The sequence below is a fragment of the Panthera tigris genome, chromosome A3, assembly GCF_018350195.1.
Source record: "Panthera tigris isolate Pti1 chromosome A3, P.tigris_Pti1_mat1.1, whole genome shotgun sequence".
In the NCBI taxonomy this organism is placed as follows: Eukaryota; Metazoa; Chordata; class Mammalia; order Carnivora; family Felidae; genus Panthera; species Panthera tigris.
The window spans coordinates 127,979,160-127,999,998 of NC_056662.1; the positions used below are offsets into that span (position 1 = coordinate 127,979,160).

General features: G+C 46.4%; 1 protein-coding gene across 5 annotated transcripts in view; it reads left to right on the forward strand.

Moving 5' to 3' along the window:
• The window catches only part of NBAS (NBAS subunit of NRZ tethering complex), a 328,450-nt gene extending 308,239 nt beyond the window's left edge, over nucleotides 1-20,211 (forward strand). For 4 of the 5 annotated variants that reach the window (XM_042982471.1, XM_007080697.3, XM_042982473.1 and 1 more), the window contains 3 exons: nucleotides 1,248-1,392; nucleotides 7,960-8,088; nucleotides 19,790-20,211. In XM_042982471.1, coding sequence (XP_042838405.1) covers nucleotides 1,248-1,392; nucleotides 7,960-8,088; nucleotides 19,790-20,065 — 550 coding nt within the window. In that variant the 3' untranslated portion in view covers nucleotides 20,066-20,211. The remainder of the gene's footprint in view (nucleotides 1-1,247; nucleotides 1,393-7,959; nucleotides 8,089-19,789) is intronic. The other variant, XM_042982472.1, reaches the window with a different exon arrangement.
• Nucleotides 20,212-20,839: the final 628 nt, after the last annotated feature.

Below are 20,839 nucleotides of genomic sequence, written 5' to 3' on the forward strand. Positions count from 1 at the left end.
CTTGATAATTGTCGTCAAAGCCACATGGCCCATCGGGGTCCACTGTTTGGGCAGGCCAGTGTTCCTACTGCAGTGAGGCGGCCTGGTAGGGAAAACCCAGAAAGGTGGATCTCAGACTTTGAAACAGGAAAGCAGAGGGGGTCCTTGCATGTAAGAAGACTCCTCAGTCTACCAGACACTCTCAGAGCTTTGTACCTTGAATAAGCAGGACTCTGTCCTCACGCATTGTTCGTTTGAGCTGAGACACAAAGGCTTTGCCAGAGGCTGGCGAGTCCCTTTGTCATTGTTACACGTGACATTTTTCTTAGGGGGCGAGGGATAAGGCCCTTTCAAGGGAAGAACCATCCTTAGGTGTTCAGTGTCTAGACTCTAGAGCCGTGCTAATGAGACAACAGAATCTTCATAAATAGGAAAAGTATTTTAATGTATCTGAGTCAAATTGGTACCCTGTTCCTGAGGCCGTGGGACGAATGTGCCTTTACCTTGTCTGTTGAGATGTAAACCGTGATGTTGGTATGAAACGTGAGGTCCTGACATTCAGAGGAAGGAAACAGAGCAAACTTTTGGATGCTTTTATGTTTCAGAAATAAGGAAGCTGTATGAAGTGTGATGTCTCTACTGCTCATGTGTTGCTTCCTCGGTCTGTGCTCACAGGCTGACCTCTGCTGCGCCCTTGTGTCCTTCAGCCCCGCCCTGACCCCCCGAGTCTGTCATAATCCTATGATAAACAAAAGCCATTATTTAGGTAGCAGATAGTGAAATGTGCCTGCAATTAAGAGCGATAATTCACAATTACAAACATCATTCATTGAATAAACCAATTTTGCAAAGAAAACATTAGATTGCTCTTTCAGAATGAAAAAGAACTGAGGCCCAGAGAGGTTGGGTGGCTTCCCCAGCACTAAATGACTAGGCTGAGAGAGTTTCAGTGACTTCCCTGAGTCACCCAAGTAGGAAGCCAGGGAGCCGGCCTTTGGCCCGAGGGCAGCCTCTGCTCATAGTGTCTGCCCACGGCCTCCACGCTGCTGGGCACTTGGTAATGCCACAGCAAGCTGTTTTCTCTGTGAGATGTTCTCCCTTCTACAATACAGACTTGAAGGAGGAACGCAGCATCTAGATTGTGACTGTAGTTTGCCCAAAGCATTTTGCTTCAAAAGGTGGCATTTCTTTTCTCTTTAAAAATTCCGTACCGCAGTTGTTAGAGCGTTAATCATCCATTCCCAGTGTCTCGTGTTTTCCTCCCTCAGGTCCAGCATAACCAGCAATCCGTGGGTGAGACTGGCAACAGCCATGCTGACCAGGTGCACATCGGAGAACAAGGACGGACTGGGGAATGAGGTTTTGAGAATGTGCCGCTCTTTATATGACACCAAGCAGATGCTCCCCGCAGAGGTAAGCGGGTATTTCAAGTGGCTTTCCCGGGGGGCATCCCTTTTCCTTGTCCAAACTCTTTATTAGAAGCAGTCATCAGCGACTCTGCTTGAGGAACACTTGGCTGAAGTTATCAGTAGGCAAAGGCCCATAATTTCCAGTAGATCAAATGAAGAAAAGTCGTATTGAAAGGATGCTTTGAGGTGGTTTTCTGTCTGCTGGAGCTCTGAAGCCGATTCCCTTTGCAAATCTTAGGGTGTGACTCAGCTTCCAGTTCCTCTTGGATGCCCTTTCATGTCTAACTCAAGCTTACGTCCCCAGGGGTCTGCGTAGCCAGCCCCTGTGTTGTCTCTGCCCGAACCGGACCAGGTGGTGATGGAGTGGGAAGCGTTAGCACCCCTCTGGGCAGGTGGCCAGCCGCTCTCGCTTTTCCGTGCTTTCTGCCATTGTCGTAGGAACATCACATGACCACAATGTTTAATCTCTGTAAACACGGTAAAGACTCAGCCACCTCCCTTTTGACCACCATTCTCTCTTTGACCCCATAATTTGGCTGTCACTGAGGCATTTGTTTAATATATGTAAATTTGTACATTCTCAAATAAGTACATATTAATTACAGCTCCCTGCTGTGAATCTGACCTCAGCAGTGTGCTGTTTGAGCAACTTCTACATGTCTTAAATATAAGCATTTGGATAATGGCACTAAATTGATTAATTGGTTTTCAGGTTCCTGCCACATAGGAGGTAAACTTGAAAATAAAATTGTAAATATGATGCTTCGAATCCTCTCAGTAATCACTCAAGGAAGATATTCTCATTATGAATGTACATTTAATGGATTGTTTTCTGAATGAGGGACTGGCTAAGTGTTTTCTGATCGAATTTTAAAATATTTTCTCCATTTAAAGAAGGTTTCCAACCACCAGAATGACAAAATTCTTCTATAAAATATTTAAAGTACCAACACCAGAAATAACTTCCCTTTATGCCACAGTGTGTGATTTGCTTGTCTCCGCTACTTACCTACCTGTGATCTGTCGCACTGAGCTGTGAGCACTGGAAGGGCGGGCACCATGGCTGTGTCATCACTCACCTGCAGCGGGTTTCAACCTACTGTGTGGAGCGGGGACTCAACACAGTTTATTGCCCTCACCAAGGTGAGCGGTATGTACGTGACGAGGGGTTCACCTTCGCCTTACCATAACCTAAGATCAAGCACCGTTAGGTCAGGACCAAACCCCAGAAATGCCAGTTCTGCCGAATCTGAGTTAGGGAAGCACTATTTAGGACCGACTGTCTCTGTATCGCAAGCTGCTGGTAATGGCGGTAACTAGCGTTTGCTACCACTCTTGGGCTTCCACTTCCATCGTCCCACTTAACCCTCTCCACCACCGGTAAGGAGGCTCCTTGACCTTCAGTTAACAGCTGATGGAACTGAGGCTCTGAGAGCAAAGGTCTGGCTCCTGGTCACTCGGGCAACAAAGGGCGGATCTGGTCATCAAACCGACGTTCCACCTGAATGCTTGGAAAATAAATACTTCCTAGTGAGCCATGCTTCCTACGCTTGGGGTGTCTGCATATTGAATGTGCATGTTTTATGTGCTTGTATAAGCTTCATTATCATCCCCCTTTTCTATGATATTTCCTTCAAGAATGGCCTGTAGTGTGTTAGCTCTAGTGTGTCGAGATCTCTATCATTACCTGGAGAATTTGGTTTTTATTTAAATATCCTCATTGGTTTGGTTTTACTACCGTTAGTTCTGAGGCAAGGAATGTAAGTTAGCTGAGAACATGGCCACTGCATCTTTGACCTTGACATCATACCATTCATTACATAATTGAGGTTCAGTAACAGTTACATGTGTTATCTTGCAGCCACCCGGCAGCGGGTGATAAACCTGTCTGAGTGTCCAAAGCAGTAGTGAGAGCTGTCAGCATTGCAGGTGAAGTTTAGGGGCGACCTTCGAGGACATGCAGGGAGAAGTGTGTCGTTCTTCTTTTTATTGACTAACACATTGTAAATTATGCTCTGTTTCCTATTTAAAAAAAAAAAGAGTTGGTGATTGAACGAGAAGTTAAATAACTATAATGATTCAGCTCCCTAATATGCTTCTACGGCCAGGTTGAGGTGCCTTGACAAATGGAATAATATTTTATTTACAGTGGTCCCGCTTAATCTCAGAATCATCGGACCAATGCTTCCCGAGTGTTTTAAGGAGCTCAGAATACATAGCACAGTGCCTGAAGCACACGTCTATTAGAGTATTCCTCACACACCAGGGAAGGGGATTAGAGCCTGTCCTCTTTCTTGGGACTGGGAGCACCTGAAGGGCAGGGGATATCAGATGTACAAGAGCAGCAGGAGCCCTGGTGATGCAGCAAATTGTACTGTCCTTCTCCGAACTGGGCCACAGCATGATCTGTGGCCATGAGAAAAGTGCCAGATGCTCTGTCCCTCCCTTTTCTGGCCCCGGAAACAAACAAGGAGTTAGATCATGTGATCTCTGAGGGGACTCTAGTTCTGAGTATTCCCCAAGGTCTCCAGGCCTTTGAGAAGGCTGACTGGAGGCTATTTCCAACTGCACCCAAAGCACCTAATCACGAGTTTCCATCAGCCTCCGATTCTCTTGGGGCAGGGGGGAAGGTACTGGATTAAAGCCCATGTTGAAGTAAGCCATTAGCGCTTCTCTGTTCCGGTTTGATAAGGTGAAAGATAATCATTATCAAACGAGTTGTGTTGCCACAGTGACTTTCCTTTATTTTCCTTACGCTGCCTCACTTCTGTCTTGAATTTGGGCATGTTTACAGATTTTTTTTCCTTAGGCTGCCATGATTAAAAGAACCTTGCAAATGTTAGGTACTATTTTTATTGATTGTTAAAGGTGCTCAAATGTGAGTTAAAATGGCTACAGAGGAAGGAACATGGTAATTAAGAAATGGAAATGTCTTCTTAAGTTTATTTTACCAGCTTTGGAAATTGCATTGTCTAATTTCAGAAGTGCATAATATTTAATATCACTCTGGTGGTAAAATGATCCATGACTCAGTTTTTAAAAATCTACTACTTTTGGTTGCTCTACTCTGTGGTTTATAAAGTACGTTTGTCCAACTGTCTAGGACAGGGTACTTCATCCACATTTCCTGTCTCCCCACTGAGTTCCCATATTTAGAGATTGTTTTCTGTTCTTCGTGACTCTTCAGAATGTCTTTATGCAATGCCTGCCGTTGTTCCTGGTTCTTGTTTACTTCCCGCCATGTTGGTTTTGCTGATGGAAAATATTACCAGAAGGATAAAATCAGTGCTGCTTGCAGATCATATTTCTATAGTCTTGAAAGTTCTGTATCCTTCTTAGCTTGTATCCATGGCAATATATGAAGCATTCTCAGGAATGGGGGATATTCAGAATTAGAAACCAGCATAAAACAGATTCTTGGCATTTACAAATTTAAACTTCCAAGTTGCAGCTCTTTGTGACTGACCCTGAAAGTCCCTGGTTTTGCTGAAGCACAGCATGAACTAGAGTCACACATGCTTTGGGTCAGGTGTTTGGGAGTTAGAGGCCCAGCTAATGAGCGAGCCTAGCTAATCTGCAGCCTCTAAGTCTCAGTGTGATTGTTCTCTCTCATAGTTGAGGTACTTTTGATAGAGTCTAGAGTTGATTTGCAGATCAGATGACCTGCATCTCTGTGCCCCTCTGCTCCTGCTGTAGATCCTGCAGCACGTTTGGGTGCAGGATACCCCAGGACGAGCAGGAGGGCTGTGCAAGGACAGAAGGACCATTAGTGGACCGGTCCTGCTTCTTTGACAACCATCAGCCACAGGGACCATGCCTTGGGGACATCACCATGAATCACATTTGTGCGGGGTTCTGGCCTGGCTTTGGGCCCAGATGCACCTGTTCCTCTTAAGTCAAAGCCTCTCGTTCTGTATCCTGATGGCCAGACAGGTTTGAGCTGGGAAGGTGCTGATGAGGTATTTTATGGTTCTCTTTGCTACTTTGTCCTTTCTTAGAGCTTCCCAGATCCCCCTGTAAATCTCCTGATAAACTCTTCTTGTAACACAGGGGAACATACCGAAGGACCTAGTAGAGTATTTAAATACAGAGTAAGTATTTAGCCAGTAACTGTTAGCTAAGAGATAGAAAGTACTCAGTAGCTCAAAAAGTACTCCTCCATTCTTGGATGTCCTTGACTTTATACTTCAGGTAAAGTATATTTCTGTCAGCAAAACCGTCATGGCCGTAAGTCAGCAAGAACCATGAGCAATAACGGGCTAGACATAAAAGCATTCTAAAGAGCCACGAATTAAAAACAACTTTCTAAATACGGGAACTTAGGGGATGGGAAGTGGGGGCGAAGGGAAAGGTAAGTCCCTTTAAGTACCATGTCCCAGACAGTTAGGCACGTGTACTTTGGCATAATCTGTCCATCGTGCCTGCTCAGAGGGGTATACAGGTTATTTGGGTAAAAGTTGTCATCAAAGCTAAGGTCAGCCAAGTGATACGCTTAGTCTAAATATCATAAGTTGCTGAGAAATACCTGTTTACCTGTTACAGAGAACTTAGTGAGTAAGTAAATATGAGTGCTGGGAGGGAGTGATATACAAATATTTTTAGGTATAGTCTATACCAAGCAAATTTGGAATACAGAGAAGGGAAAATATCCTTGCCCTCAAGTGAGGCAGCTGAACAAATGAGTTAATTACAATATCGCAAGATGACAAATAGCGTAGGAAATACTGACAAAGTATAGTCGGAATATAGGAGTTGCCAAACGTCGGAAATCCGAGGCAGCTTGGTAGGAGATGGGGTTTTCCTGTGCCCTTTTCAGCGGAGACTCAATGAACCAATAGGGGTCCATCAGAAAGAGAAACAGCAGAGGTCACCTCTTGTGCACAGACCCAGAGGTCAGCAGAAACTCAAAACTGCAGCTGTACCGTCAGGACGGTAACCACTGGCCACCTGCAGTTATTAAAACTTAAATTCAGGAAAATGGAATAAAAATTTTAAAGCGGTGCCTCAGTTGCACCAGCCAGATCTCAAATGCTCATAAGCATGAGGCTCCTGGCTGCCATGTTGGACAGAATAGTCTGTCGTGGCCGCGAGGTCTCCTGGGCAGTGCGGTCTGAGCGCTGTCTGAGCAACGTGCAGGTGGGGGAACATGGCTGTGACATTCCAGGAGGAGGAGGTGGAGGGCGACAGAAGCAAGTTGGTGCAGGACAGCTGCGTGAAATTGTCGTGTGTGAGAGTCCGTATTTCCTCCTCCCAAATACTCTCTGTGGGCTGTGGCATCCCAGAGGACAGATCCGCATTTCTTTTTGGCCCAGGAGCTCGGAGAGGTTCCTCGTAAGACCGTGTGCTTTAGGGCACACAGAGTGTGAGGTAGAATCCATGATGCCTGAAGTGCACATTCTACAAACGTGTTCCCCTGCCGGTATTGATCATTTCCACCCAAGTTCACGTAGTACACCTTCCAGTCTGAAATTGAAGGCCTTGCTGATTTCCAGCAGAGATGTGCTAAGGAGAAAAGGGTAAAACACTCCAGTGAGTGGGATTCTGAAGAACGCTTTTCTCCTGGGGGCTTTGAATAGGAGCTTCTTCGTGTCACCCTTGTTTTATCTAGACTTTATAATAATGTAAAGAAATTATTAAAATGTCATAAATTAGAGTGTTTCTTCTCTGGAATGCTGCTGTTGGAGTAGCGTAGGAGAAAGACCAGTCCCATGGGGGACAGGGATTCTTAGTTTTCAAAAACAACCCCTGTTTTGTATAAGGAGGTTGCACTCTCTGTCTGGTCCTCAGTCCAGATGTTCTGTTCTTTCTGTTATAGCTACATTCAGGACACCGGGGGAGCATATAGCTCCGCGGAGAGGAAGAGCTTGCAGATATCCTGTGTTCTTGTACTTTTGTTGTGAAGGGCCATCGTTTGTTAGCTTGTATAAAACTCTTGCTCTCTGATGACAGGTTCAGCTAGGGTAATAAAGGGCTGAGAATAAAATTCAAATGCATTTTCAGTTTTTTGGACTACAGATACTTTTCATGAAACATTCAGTTCACCTTGGCAGTAGAATTATAAACACGTTTTTCAATACGTAAGTTGCTGATTCTTATTGTTGCAGAGGATAACTGGATCTTGGTGATAATATTAACAACCTGTAATCATTTGTATCATTTAAGTGTCTACACACACACACGCACACACGCACACACGCACGCATGCACACACACGCATGTAGGCACAAAACTGCAAAGTAGATATAATTACCTCCATTTTACTTGTGAGGAAACTAGGGCTCAGAGAGATTAGGAGAATGGATTACAGTCCTGTGTCCACCCAGAGGAAGACTTTGCAGCTGTTAAACGCAATATCTGGTGAATATCAAGTGAATATCTGATAGGGCCGAAAGATGTTGACAATATACATGGTGAAGTGAGTGAAGCAGATACCAAACAATCAGTGTGGTCCCGTGTGCGCTCTCTGCACACACCCTCCTAGAAAAGGTGTGGAAAGACGCCGCCAGATTAGCGCCTGGCATCCGGAGTGCCTCCTGCCTGCTTGCTCACGTAACTGCCCTTGTGGTTCCAGGGTGTGAGGGCGCTGAGCTCATTGCTGCTCAGCCAGTCCCTGCCGCTCCCAGCCCTGAAGCTTCTCCTCGAGAGCCAGGACGACGGCCTTCACGCCATGGCGCTGGAGCACATCACCGCCTTCGTCCAGGTATCCCCGGTGGAGTTTACCGTTGCTTGTGTTTCGAAGAAACGAATTAGCATTGTCATTCTCAGAAGTAACATCCGTGATTGATTTAAGGCTGTTTTGTCTGCAGTATTCTCTGACCACACTGTTTCTGTCTTGTCTAAGAAGTAAATATTTGTTTATTCTATAAACATTTACTAAACCTCTCTCATGAACCAGACTCTGTGTTCATGTGCTGAGAATACAAATCTGAATGATGAAGCAGTTTCTCTGGAGAAGCCAGTGTATTGTATACCCTTTAAAGAAATGTCAGAGCAGCCCAGGACAAGTGGACGTGTCCTTGCCACTTGAAATTTAGATCACAGGAATTTGTCGCGTCAGGCAGGATTCTGTGCCTGGATGTATGTGTTTGGTTGCCTGCTAATTAAAGGTGAGACAGTGGCTGCGGGTAATGTTTACTGGCACCTTCTAAAATCTCAAGCCCTGTTTCCCCTGGCAAACTAACGCACCATTGAAGCAGTGTCTGGGCTTGAGGAATGACGTACTAAAGTCAAGGCTTGAGATTTCTCCCTCAAGGCTGGTTGTCTTGTTATCGTGATTAAGGAAGAAACTTTCACTTCCCTTTTCAAATTTTACACTTTAGAAATAGGTAGCTCAGAGTTGTGTTTTAATGAATTTCCATTGTATGATCCTTACTGAAACCCTTCTGTAGAGATCATTCTTTCACTGTAAAATTTGTGTGTGTGTGTGTGTGTGTGTGTGTGTCTTTGTGAGTGTGTACACACACAGTACACACATAGATATAATTTTAGGTATGCGTGTATACTCACACACATGTACTCACACACACAATTATATTTGTTTTTTTTTTTTTTTTAACAAAAATGTTAGAGGATGTTTTCTAGGGACAAGAGAGGAGAAGAGAATTCTAGAACCTGGGTACATACTTACCAAACAAGACCATGAAGAGATTTAATGACAACGGATACAGAAAGTTAGGTCTATGGTTACAGAAAGTAGACAATAATTGCATTTGGAAATCGTCATAATGAGCAAAATGAAAAGAATCTAATGCATTTATTCATTGAGATGTATTTCTGAAATAATATAAAGCTTCTGCAAAGATTTTTATGACCACTCTTCATTATCACTGATGATTGATCATAGCAGGGGCCTCTTTGGAAACAAGGCATTAGTAGGGAGTGGAGGGGACCTGTCTGCTGTAACCCCCCATCCAACTGGGCTCAGATAAACCCTGCATAGTGTTGGGAATGGACAAGAACCTAAGAATTACAATGTTTTTTTTTTCTTTAGCCCATTTTTTATTGCAAATCCAAGAAATTAGGAAGAAGGGAAAAACAGAAGAAAATCAGGCTGCATGTTTTCAGTGCTTTTCCTTCTCCCCACTGTCGTCTCTGCTTAGGCGTTCCCACTAAATTGGCCATGGGCCTCTCTGAGAAGACTACAGTGACGTGTTATCCATCACCCTTCTGTACTCATCCTGCGTGGAGCTCCCTTAGTGCATCCTAAATTCCAGAGGCGAGTAGGTCAGGTTTCAGTGTAAAGATTCTCCATCCCGAATGCATCCGTGAGGACTGCAGCTAGAACGGGGGCTCCCCACCTGCAGACTGGCTTTGCTGCACACACGCACCCACGCACACCCCTGACGCACACACTCACACCCCACACACACGCTCACAGACACCCTTGACACATAGTCTCACACACACACACACACACACACGCACGCACACCCGACGCACACACTCACACCCCCCACACACGCTCACACACACCCTTGACACATAGTCTCACACACACACACACGCACACCCCTGACACACACACTCACACCCCCCACGCACGCTCACACACACCCTTGACACATAGTCTCACACGCACACACACGCACGCACCCATGCACACCCCTGACACACACACTCACACCCCCCACACACGCTCACACACACCCTTGACACATAGTCTCACACGCACACACACACACACGCACGCACCCACGCACACCCCTGATGCACACACTCACACCCCCCACACACGCTCACACACGCCCTTGACACAGTCTTACACACACACACACGCACCCAAACACACCCCTGATGCACACACTCACACCCCCCCCACACGCTCACACACGCCCTTGACACATAGTCTCACACGCACACACACACGCACCCACGCACACCCCTGATGCACACACTCACACCCCCCACACACGCTCACACACACACCCTTGACACATAGTCTCACACGCACACACACACACACACACACACACACACACACGCACCCACGCACACCCCTGATGCACACACTCACACCCCCCACACACGCTCACACACGCCCTTGACACAGTCTTACACACACACACACACGCACCCAAACACACCCCTGACGCACACACTCACACCCCACACACACGCTCACACACGCCCTTGACACATAGTCTCACACGCACACACACACACGCACCCACGCACACCCCTGATGCACACACTCACACCCCCCACACACGCTCACACACACCCTTGACACATAGTCTCACACGCACACACACACACACACACACACACGCACGCACCCACGCACACCCCTGATGCACACACTCACACCCCCCACACACGCTCACACACGCCCTTGACACAGTCTTACACACACACACACGCACCCAAACACACCCCTGACGCACACACTCACACCCCCCACACACACTCACACACGCCCTTGACACATAGTCTCACACGCACACACACACCCCCCTGACACACACTCATACACACACATATACTCTCTCTCTCTCTCTCTCACACACACACACACACCCACGCACACCCTCTACCACTGGCTATCACAGTAAGAAACCAAGTGGGAACACTGCAACACCCAAGTCATTTGTAAATGGTGCTGAATTACCTCCATAACACTTCCGTGTCATGTGCAGCATTGGGCTAAAGCCCTGTGGTTGTGAAATAGCCCTTCAGACTGTGGGTGGTTTGTCTGGGGTTGTGATGATGACACCCAAAACCTCAGTGGCCTTCAGATCCACAAATCAAAACCGGAGATGTCAGTTGCTGAGGTGAGTTACTTACCGACCACCGAGGCCCTTACCTGGGGGAGGTTGGTAATGGCACTTAACTGTAATTCCCTGCACTGAGGTTGAGTTTTTACATTAGGCCAACCCATCTGTGACCTTAAAACGTGTTCATGGAAATGCTGAGTATCGTCAGACCTTGTGCATCCTCCCAAGAGCTGAAGTTTGGCAGGGTTTTCCAGTTTTTTAAAAATTTTTAACTTTTTTATTTTGAGATAATTTTAAATTTGCATTCAATTGGAAGAAATAGTACAGCAGGATCTCTTGTACCCTTCACATGGTTTCCCTTGATGGTAGCATGTTGCATAGCTGTAGTGCAATGTTCTGATTCAATCTCTGGACCTTATTCAGATGGCAGTGGTTTTACAGGCACTCACTTGGGTGTGAAGTCCTGTGCAATATTGTCCCATGGAGATTTGTGTCACCACCACTACGGTCGAGACACAGAGCAGTTGCATCCCAGGGATCTCTTGTGGGGGACCCTTTGTGGCCACAGCCACCTTCTCCCTCCCCCACATGCTCCCCCCCGCCCCCAGCAACCTGTGACAACTACTGATCTGTTCTCCATCTCTGTCACTTTGTCACTTCAAGAATGCTCTATAAATGAAATAAGAACTTAGCTGTAGTTCATCATTGCTCTCCCAGCACCATTAAAAGGTCATGTGACCCTTCTCTAAGGGCAGAGTTTCAGTAGGCCTTTTTACAGGACTCCTGACTAGCTGTCTTTATTCTGTCTTATTAAATTTTTTTTCTATTTTAAATCATATGTGGTATTGCAATGAAAAACATAATAACGTTTGCTTTTGTGTTTGTTTTTCTTTTGCTATTCACTCTGTCCATCAGTAGAGGGCCTGGGTTCATTAGTAACTTCAGTTTCTCCCTTGTGGTTATTGACGGTAGTTCCCGTTGACATTAAAAGACAAAACCAAGGGACTCCGCTGGTAGGCAGCCGCGCCTGCGCAGCACGTGGATCCACGTGGGAAAACAGCGCCACGTGCTTGCTGTTGGCACGTGTTACTTCACTATTGGTTACAAGAGGCTGACAGCTTTACAGGTGTTTACAGCTCAGCGGGTGATGCGTTAAGTGCCGAGGCCAGAGATTGGACCGCATTTCTTCATTTCCTTCTCGAAGCTTTTCTGAAATTGCACGCCTCTAGTGTTCAGCATGTAACCTCTTACAAATGGCCAGCAGCCTCTTTCCTGGAGCAAGAAAAAGTCTTTCTTAGAGCTTATATTGTCGATGAATAATTAAAACCCCGGCGTGGCGCAGATCTTCCTCAGCTAACCATGGGCTTACGTCCCAATAAATCCATCGCAAGTTGGGAATATCGTGAGTCAAAAGTGCACTTACGGCACTTAACCTACCAAATACTGGAGCTTAGCCTCACCTGCCTCACATGTGCTCGGAGCACTTCTGTTAGCCAACAGTCGGGCAAAATCATGTAACACAAAGCCTGCTTTATAACGAAGTATGAATGTGTCATATAATTTATTGAAGACTGTCCTGAAAGTGAGAAACGGAACGGCCATCCGGGTGCAGAAGATGTGTCAGCATATTGGTTGTTGACCCTCGTGGTCGTGTGGCTCATGGGGAGCCGCGGCCGCTGCCACCACCCAGCACCATGAGAGAGGATCATACTGCATATTACTAGCCCAGGAAAAGATGCAGAATCAAAGTGGTGCTTCTACTGAATGTGTATCGCTTTTGCACCACTGTGAAGTCAAAAAATTGTAAGAGTGTTGCGAGTCGGGGGCCGTCGGTATGGACTGCTGGGTTCCCTCGTCCATCAGCCCCAGTGAGATTCGAGCTCACCTCCAAAACTTTCTTCTCTCCAAGAAGAATCTTCCTGCTGCTGTGTTCGAATCTCGTCTCTGGAGTATTTTCCACTGGGAAAGTCACTCACTCGCTCATTTCCTCAGAGTAAGCAGACGTCGATCGCTGAGAGTTCTGTATACCGAAACCCCCCGTTTCATAATTCCGGACTTGTGGTAGCTTTGCTCGTCACTCCTTCCTCCTCGTCAGTGCTGCTCACCGCCTCCGCCCGGCCCCCATCCTGGGGCCCGTCCTGGACTGCAGTGCCTAGTGAAAGAAGAATTCAAGGGGTGACAGATGAGGGGTTACAGACCTTGTCACCTAATTAAGCATTCCTCTCTGAAGCTAGTGACAACCAGTGTCTTTCCAGTACTGGCTCTTTTCCCGACATCGTTACGGGCACATCCTCACCTTATCTTCTTACTCATCTTGTGAAAAGATGGCATTCTAGTTTCACAGATGGAAACACACACCCAGAGGTCATACAGCTAGGAACAGCTGGAGCTGAAATTTAAACTGTAGATCCAGTGTTCAAAGCCTGTAATGCTGCTTGCATTCATGTGACGAGGCAGGCCGTCTTATCCTGGAAACGGGTTGTCTCTGCCGAGAAATGAAATTGCTGAGAGCATCTCGAATCATATTAGCTCTGAGCTGGTCTAATAAGTGGCCCACTATAGGGCTTCCTTTTTCAAACCCACTAGGAAACCTGGGTCTTGGCTGAGCACTGCTGGGGGCCGAGAGCTTACCACCTCCCGGGGTGCTCTCGGCCATTTTTTGATAAACCTCATAGTAAGAGAGCACCTCTGGATTGGGATTGAAAGCTGCACCTTTACCTTGAACATGTTGATCTTGGCCCTGCCCGATGGAGTTGCTCAGGATTAGATGCCTCCGTGGACAGTCCTTCACGTATTTAGCATTGGTGACTCTTAGCCTCTTCTGTCTTGCCTTGAAGGCACTGGAGCCCACAGACGTTACTTACACTGCACTGTGTCTAGATTGGTGGGGGAGAGCCTTCAAGATGCTCAGGAAAACACGTTTGGATTAACATTGTTATGCAAAACCAAGAAACCTTCTTCCTTTCTTTGTCTCCTCTTTAACTCTATCCAGGCTTCCAACTAGTCCCTCCCTGATGAGAGTCTGTTCCACCCTGAAGAGCTCCCTCAATACTTCCTTCTCACAGTTCTCAGCTGAATGCCCCTGGTGACAGGCAGCTCACTCCCTGTCAGTTAATTCGATTTCTAGGCCTCATTGGTGGCTGATTGACTTACTTAGTGTGAGCAGATGTGCTAAGCATCCATTGTGCAAGCCTGTTAGTGTGTGTAGGAGTGAGGAATGGGCAGGATGTTTGTGAAGATAAAATAAAATCACATCCTCTATTTAAAGAAATGATATGGACATTCATATGTGAAATAACAGCACAAGAAACGAAGGTAGGAACAGGGTAAGTACAAAGTGTGGAACCGGCAAAACTCAGGGCCCACGTTGCAGTGTTTGCTGTGGTCATAGAAGCGATCAGACTCGGCTTTTCAAAGATTCTCTCTCAATGTTACAGCAGAAGTTCGATGATTTGCCCTAATTTTGGTTTCAGAAGAGGCATACTGTGAAATCCCGTGCTAGGAGAGGCTGGTATTTATGCTGAGAAGTGGAGTCTGAACATCTTTCAGATAAACAGAAAACAAAAGAAACCCTGCAGGCATTTTCCTTACCCGAGTATACACTGGTGCTGCCCTTTTATTTTTCTGCCCTTGCAGTTGATGTTTAATAACTTTTATTATTAGTAGCAGTATATGTAAAAATGAGACAGGTACCCTGTCCTCCAGCAAACAGTGAAATAATAGTACATAATCTTCTGCAGAATTATTGGAATGAGGCCTTGATACATTTCAGGTACCTACCGAATTTCAGCTTACCTCATCACTATAATTACTCTTAGTTTTGTATAGATCCATAAAGTCAGAGACTTTAATTCAGAGAAAGTTCATTACCTGTTGTTGAAACTGGAATTAAGAAGATAACATTTTAATGGCTTGGAAGATGATAGCACTTTGTGCTTTAATGGATTTATTTCCCAAGATCTGCAAAGTTTCTTTTATTCTCAAAAATTAATTACTGACAGAAGAAACAATCAGTGACCAAGATGGCAAGCATTTAGTCATTTTATGATAGATGTATGTCCTCTCCTTCTGGAACATGCATCATGCCTGGTTTGTCTGACTGTAACAACTTCGGCCATTTACTGCACTTGAACTCTGCACCAGGCATTGTGTTAGGCACTTAAAAACATAGATTATCACAACCCGCAGAGATAGTCTGAGGTCTACGGGTCTGGGGCTCAGAGAGATTGTCCTTAACAGGGTCACACAGCTGTCCAGCAAAGAAACCAGGATTGGAAATTAGTCTCTAGCCCAAAGTCTGTCTTCTCTTCCCAAGACCAGACTGCCTCTGACTCGAATTCAGAGTTATTTGATCAGAGGAATTAAATCAGCTGATCCTCCTGGACTTGTCTCATATTTATTTCCAACATCCAGCTGAGTCCAGAAATGACAGAACATATTTTTTTCCTCAAGCTCTAAAAGCATCAATCAAGCAAATGTCAGGAATGTGTGATTTTCCACAGACTGTATACCAAAATAATTCTTGATCAATTAAAAAGTTACATATTTTTAAAAGTCAGTAAAATGTGTGTATGTGTGTGTGTGTGTATCAGATCCTTTGAGGAATTCTAAAACTTTTAATATTTAAAGCAATAGAAAAAAATCATAAACGAACAGTTTGTTTCCTGACATTATAAAAATGTAAAACTTCTGTAAAACAAATAATAAAAACAGAATAGCAAACAGATTAGAATGTTTACTACAACTAAAATCAGGGTCGATAATTTAAGTTCTAGAACTCACAGAAAGCATTTACATAAAAAAATTGATTTTTGGTATTTCGATAATATCAGACATTTAAAAACAACGGAAATATCCGTAGCAGGAGAAGGTATATAACTGTTCTCTCTATTCAGTACACTATTTTGTAGCCATTGTGATCTTTAAGAATGAAAACTGTGTAAAAGCACTTACGAATCTTTTAATATATTGTGAATGAAGTAGACCACAAAATCTCTGCACGTGGAGAATTACTAGAGAGGAGAGGAGGGAAGTCATTTTCCTGTGGGATCCACATATAGAGGATTTGTTTTTTCAAACTATTTCCACCTTTTCTTTTTTTCTTGATTTGAAAAAGGAAAATACACTGGGTTAGAATGAGGGATGGGTGGCTACCAGACTTGTAGTACTTTGTTAGTCAAAAACAAGAAAAATGGAGAAAAGTTGAAGCTCAACACATTAAGCGGGCAGCTCGGAATGTGGCCGTCACGCTTGGGAAGGTCTGGGGCACCGCTGGGCACCCTGCCGGACTGAGGACAGTGACTCAGTCTGGCCTTGGCGCCCCCGCGGCAGGAGGCCTGGTGTGGGACCTTGGCCAATCCATTTCTTCTCTGACCCTCAGGCCCCTCTTCTTTAAGATGCAGTTGTTGGAATGAGTCCTCACAAAGGCCATCCTTCTTTCTGTGTTCTTTCTCTATTTTGTCCCAAATGTGCACAGTATAAGTGTCTACACGGTATTTCCTGTGTGCGTGACAATTACAAAGTATGCTCTGACCATTCTGTACCTTTTGCAAAGGGCCAGAGCCAGGTGCAAGGTCAGAGAAAGGAAATAGAACAAAGGCAGCCACTCCCATTTTCTCAGGACCTGATTACGAGAAGCTAAACCAGAATTTCCCCCTAGGCCTTGGCCGGGCCACCGCAGAGCTCAGTGGAGGTCAGCAACATCTGAGTGGGCCAGGGCCCAAGGGGAATCATTGTATTTCATTTCCGTGACTTCTGCCTTGGGCTTGCTTGCTTGCTTGCTTTCTATTAATGTTTTATTATTTATATTTGAAAGAGCAAGCATGAGCGAGGGAGGGGCAGAGAGGGAGACAGAGGATCCAAAGCAGGCTCTGTCCTGAGAGTGCAGAGCCCAATGTGGGGCTGGAACTCAGGAACCATGAGATCATGATGAGAGCCGAAGTCCGACACTTAACCGACAGAGCCACCCAGGCACCCCTTCTGTTTTCTTAGCCAAGGGAGTGGACCGAGAGCTTTGAGAGGGTCGGTGCTTGGCCGCCCGCCCCTGACCCCAACTTGGCCAGCAGGAAACCGATTTTGAGGATGTCCTCGCCCTAGAGAGAAGCAAACAGAAGAGAGGGATAAGAGGAGCAGTAACTGTGAGCATTGACAGAACCCCTGTCTCTTCCTCAAGCTGGAAAAATCCATCACTCCCTTTCTAGGAGTCTTTCAGACCCCCAAAGGAAGGGTTCGTGAGGAAACAGAGAGAATAATAAAGGTGTCCTAGCCTTGAAGACTTATTCAGGGCAGCGGAGAATGTATTGCCCTGCAGTGTTTGGATTCTGAGTCTTTTATCTGTCTATTTTATCAAGCATTTGCCTGTAGCATCCTGGCACACATTTGTTCCCTCCTAGAGGGCTGGGTGCAGGGATTCTTTGTTTTTAAGGGTGAACCAAAAAATCACACAGTAGCTCAGATGCCCTATGTGCGTGCGTGCACATGCGCTCAGGAAAGCAGTAGTGTTCAAGGAAAGGGTGAGAGCTTTAGGGTTACTCATTCTTGGATTCATCCTACAAGTCTTGCTGAGCCCCCAGCTGTGGCCAACACTGTTCTGGCCATGGGGGATGCGGGGATAAACAAGGAAGACGAGATCGTTGCTCTGGAGGTAAACAAATAATACACAAGTAGTCAAGGATGAGGGCTCATTGTCCAGCTCACCGTTCAGCAGCCACGTGACATTGGGCACATTGACTTTGACCTCACTGAACTGGCTTCTTCATCCATCAAATGAGATTGTAACTGTCTTGCAAGGATGCTTTAAGGTTGCTCACTGGCACGTGGATGGCCCTCAGCAAATGGAAGACACTGTGACAGTGGGGGCAGCACTCACATGGGGTCAAGACTCCTGTTTCCTAGCTCTGAAGAAGAGAGGGAGGGAAGCTGGAAGGAAAGAAGAGACACAGAACCCATAAGCAGACCCCAGTGGAGAGTGCTAACTGGTCTTCCACAGCCCTTTCCTTTCCCACCATCCTACCTCTACAAACAAAAACCAGCAAGAGATGCTAAATTGAGCTCAACCTAAGTGTCTTCCTGAGTCCGAAGTGGATGAGCTGCATGTGTTCATATTGACAAAAGCACGAGGCCCGGGGTTTGCAAGAGACTCTTCAGTCCTGGAATCTGGCTCTGTTCAGATGCTCTGCTGGGATAGCGCTCTTAGGGTGTACTTGCGCCATTGACAAAAGTGTGACAGCATTCAATGATGCGGGTTCGTCCAGCCATGTAACAACAGTTGATTAAACTGGATGCTGGGAGAGGAGGATAAAGCCTCTGTGCCCTCAAGAAGCCCCCAGTCTGGCAAGGGAGCCAGACCTACAAATTACTCCCGCGGAAGAACGTCTGTAAGGAAGGAGGAATCAGCTTAGGTGAGAGACGTAGGGAAAACGTCACCCAGGAGATGGCCTTGAAACTGACATTGCGGTTGGTTTTAAAGGATCACTAAGTTGCAGGAAAGACTGATGCTCTCTGACAGCGGGCGGTGACTCTCATTCTCAGAACAGCTCTTGCTTTCATTCTTGCAGTCCGTAGATGCAGTTGACCTCGTCTTCAGTAGCGTTTCCTCCTTGTCACAGAACATGCAGGACGAGCACCCTGTGAACAGTTGTATAACATAGTTGGTCCAAACATTAGTTCATTGGCTTTGAAATGCCACATTCTTCCTGTGGTCCCTACAACCAAAATTGCTAAAAATGCTCAGTGACATTAGGAAGGACTGTCCTGAAGCTGTTTTATGACAGCCCCATGTAAATGAGGAGCTCCGGATTTTGACGTGCGACAAGCGTTGACTTGATTCCTTATAGAAAAAAATGTGGAAATAATAGAAAATAGAAAAGCGTATGCTAAGTGTCAACCCTGTCGAAAACCATACAGAGACTAAGCAGAGAAGACCAGGGAGGAAACACAGAGGATATCCGAGCTGAAAGAGCCTGTAAAACAGGCCACATAACATTGGTCTCCAAAATACAAAAATGTCTTAAAAAGGTAAGTTGGGTACTGAGCTTTCTAGAGGCTTAAGCAAGAACGACCTAAAGCCTTCCTGTCCGTCTTCCTAGTTACATCAGTGGGGTTGATGGATATATTTTCTCAGTGGAGTAAAAAACAGGTTTTTCTGTTGTAGAAAGAACTGTTTGCCTGGGCCTCTACATACAGCAGAGGTTTGGGGTTAAAGAAAATGGGCCGTGGCGAAGCACCAACGAGATGGTAACTGTGGTTGTTGAAAGCCTGGGCTCTGAAGTCGAGACTGGCCTGAATTCAGCTTCCGTCCTGGCCGCCTGACTTGCCACGATGTGTGCCAGCGTTCTTACCCCTCCTTTCCCTGATCCGTGACTTCCAGGGCTGATGGGGACACACTTGGCAGTTTCTGGCCCTCGGTGTTTGGTAGCTGTGGCAGCGGCTCGGGGCTCTTGGCACGTGGCTGCGTCTGCTGCTGCCGGGGAACCGTGTCTGTGGTCCCGTGTGTGTGTGAGCTCAGGCTCGCGCCCCCGTGTGTGCTCTTTGGCGTGAGCGCCGTGAACCCTGGTGAAGGGTGCAGGATGACGAAAGCGGGAAGAAAGGCGGCATGGAGCAGCCAGTGGGGGGTGTGCGTGATGAGTTCTCTGGCAGGAAGAAGTGAGCAGGGCCCCTCTCATGTTTTGCCTGTCTCATTTCTTGAAGGTGAATGACTCTAACTGCGACCAAGAACTTCTTTCCCTGCTCCTGGACGCCAGGCTGCTGGCCAAGTGCATCTCTACTCCCTTCTACCCGCGAATCATCGAGCACCTCTTGGCCAGCCCGCAGCAGGGGCCCTGGGATGCGGAGGGGCTGGCCAGACACCTGCGAGAGGCCGGCCACGGAGCCGAAGCTGGGTCGCTCCTTCTGGCCGTGCGGGGGACGCACCGGGCCTTGCGAACCTTCAACGCCGCGCTCAGCGCGGGAGAGCACTGGGTGTGAGTCCGGTCCGGGCCTGCGTGGTCGAGGTTTCTCAGCCACCCGGTGGGAAGGAACCCCAAAGCCAAATGCTGTTCCATGGGCCACGTGTCCACCTGCTGATCGTTCTCAGTGGTTCCAAAAATGCAAATAAAGCTGTATATAAGTGATGAGCGTCGTGTACACGTTTTCTTTCTGGCCGTGACTGGTTAACGTACTTTCTTCTTGACTAAGAGACTCGACTCCTCACCCTTTATTCAGAACCGTCTTTTCTGGATAGAATACAGCGAATAAAGACATTTGGACGTGGAGGTGGGTAGGGCTGCGCTAGAAACGGAGTGTGTGTGGGATGGTCACTGGTTGGAGCAGATGTCCTGGGCCGGAGGAGGAATGCCTCAAGTTAGTTATGCAACTTTGGGCAAAGTTCTCTACTCCCTGAACCTTAGTCGACCATGTGTAAAATGAGGGTTGTGTTGTGTCGCAGGGTTGTTGAGTTTTTTTGTTTTTTGTTGTTTTTTTTTTAATTTACATCCAAATTAGTTAGCATATACTGCAAAGTGATTTCAGGAGTAGATTCCTTAATGCCCCTTACCCATTTAGCCCATTCCCCTCCCACCATCCCTCCAGTAACCCTCTGTTTGTTCTCCATATTTAAGAGTCTCTTCTGTTTTGTCCCCCTCCCTGTTTTTATAATATTTTTGCTTCCCTTCCCTTGTGTTCATCTGTTTTGTCTCTTACAGCCCTCATATGAGTCCTCATATGATATTTGTCTTTCTCTGACTAATTTCCCTTAGCATA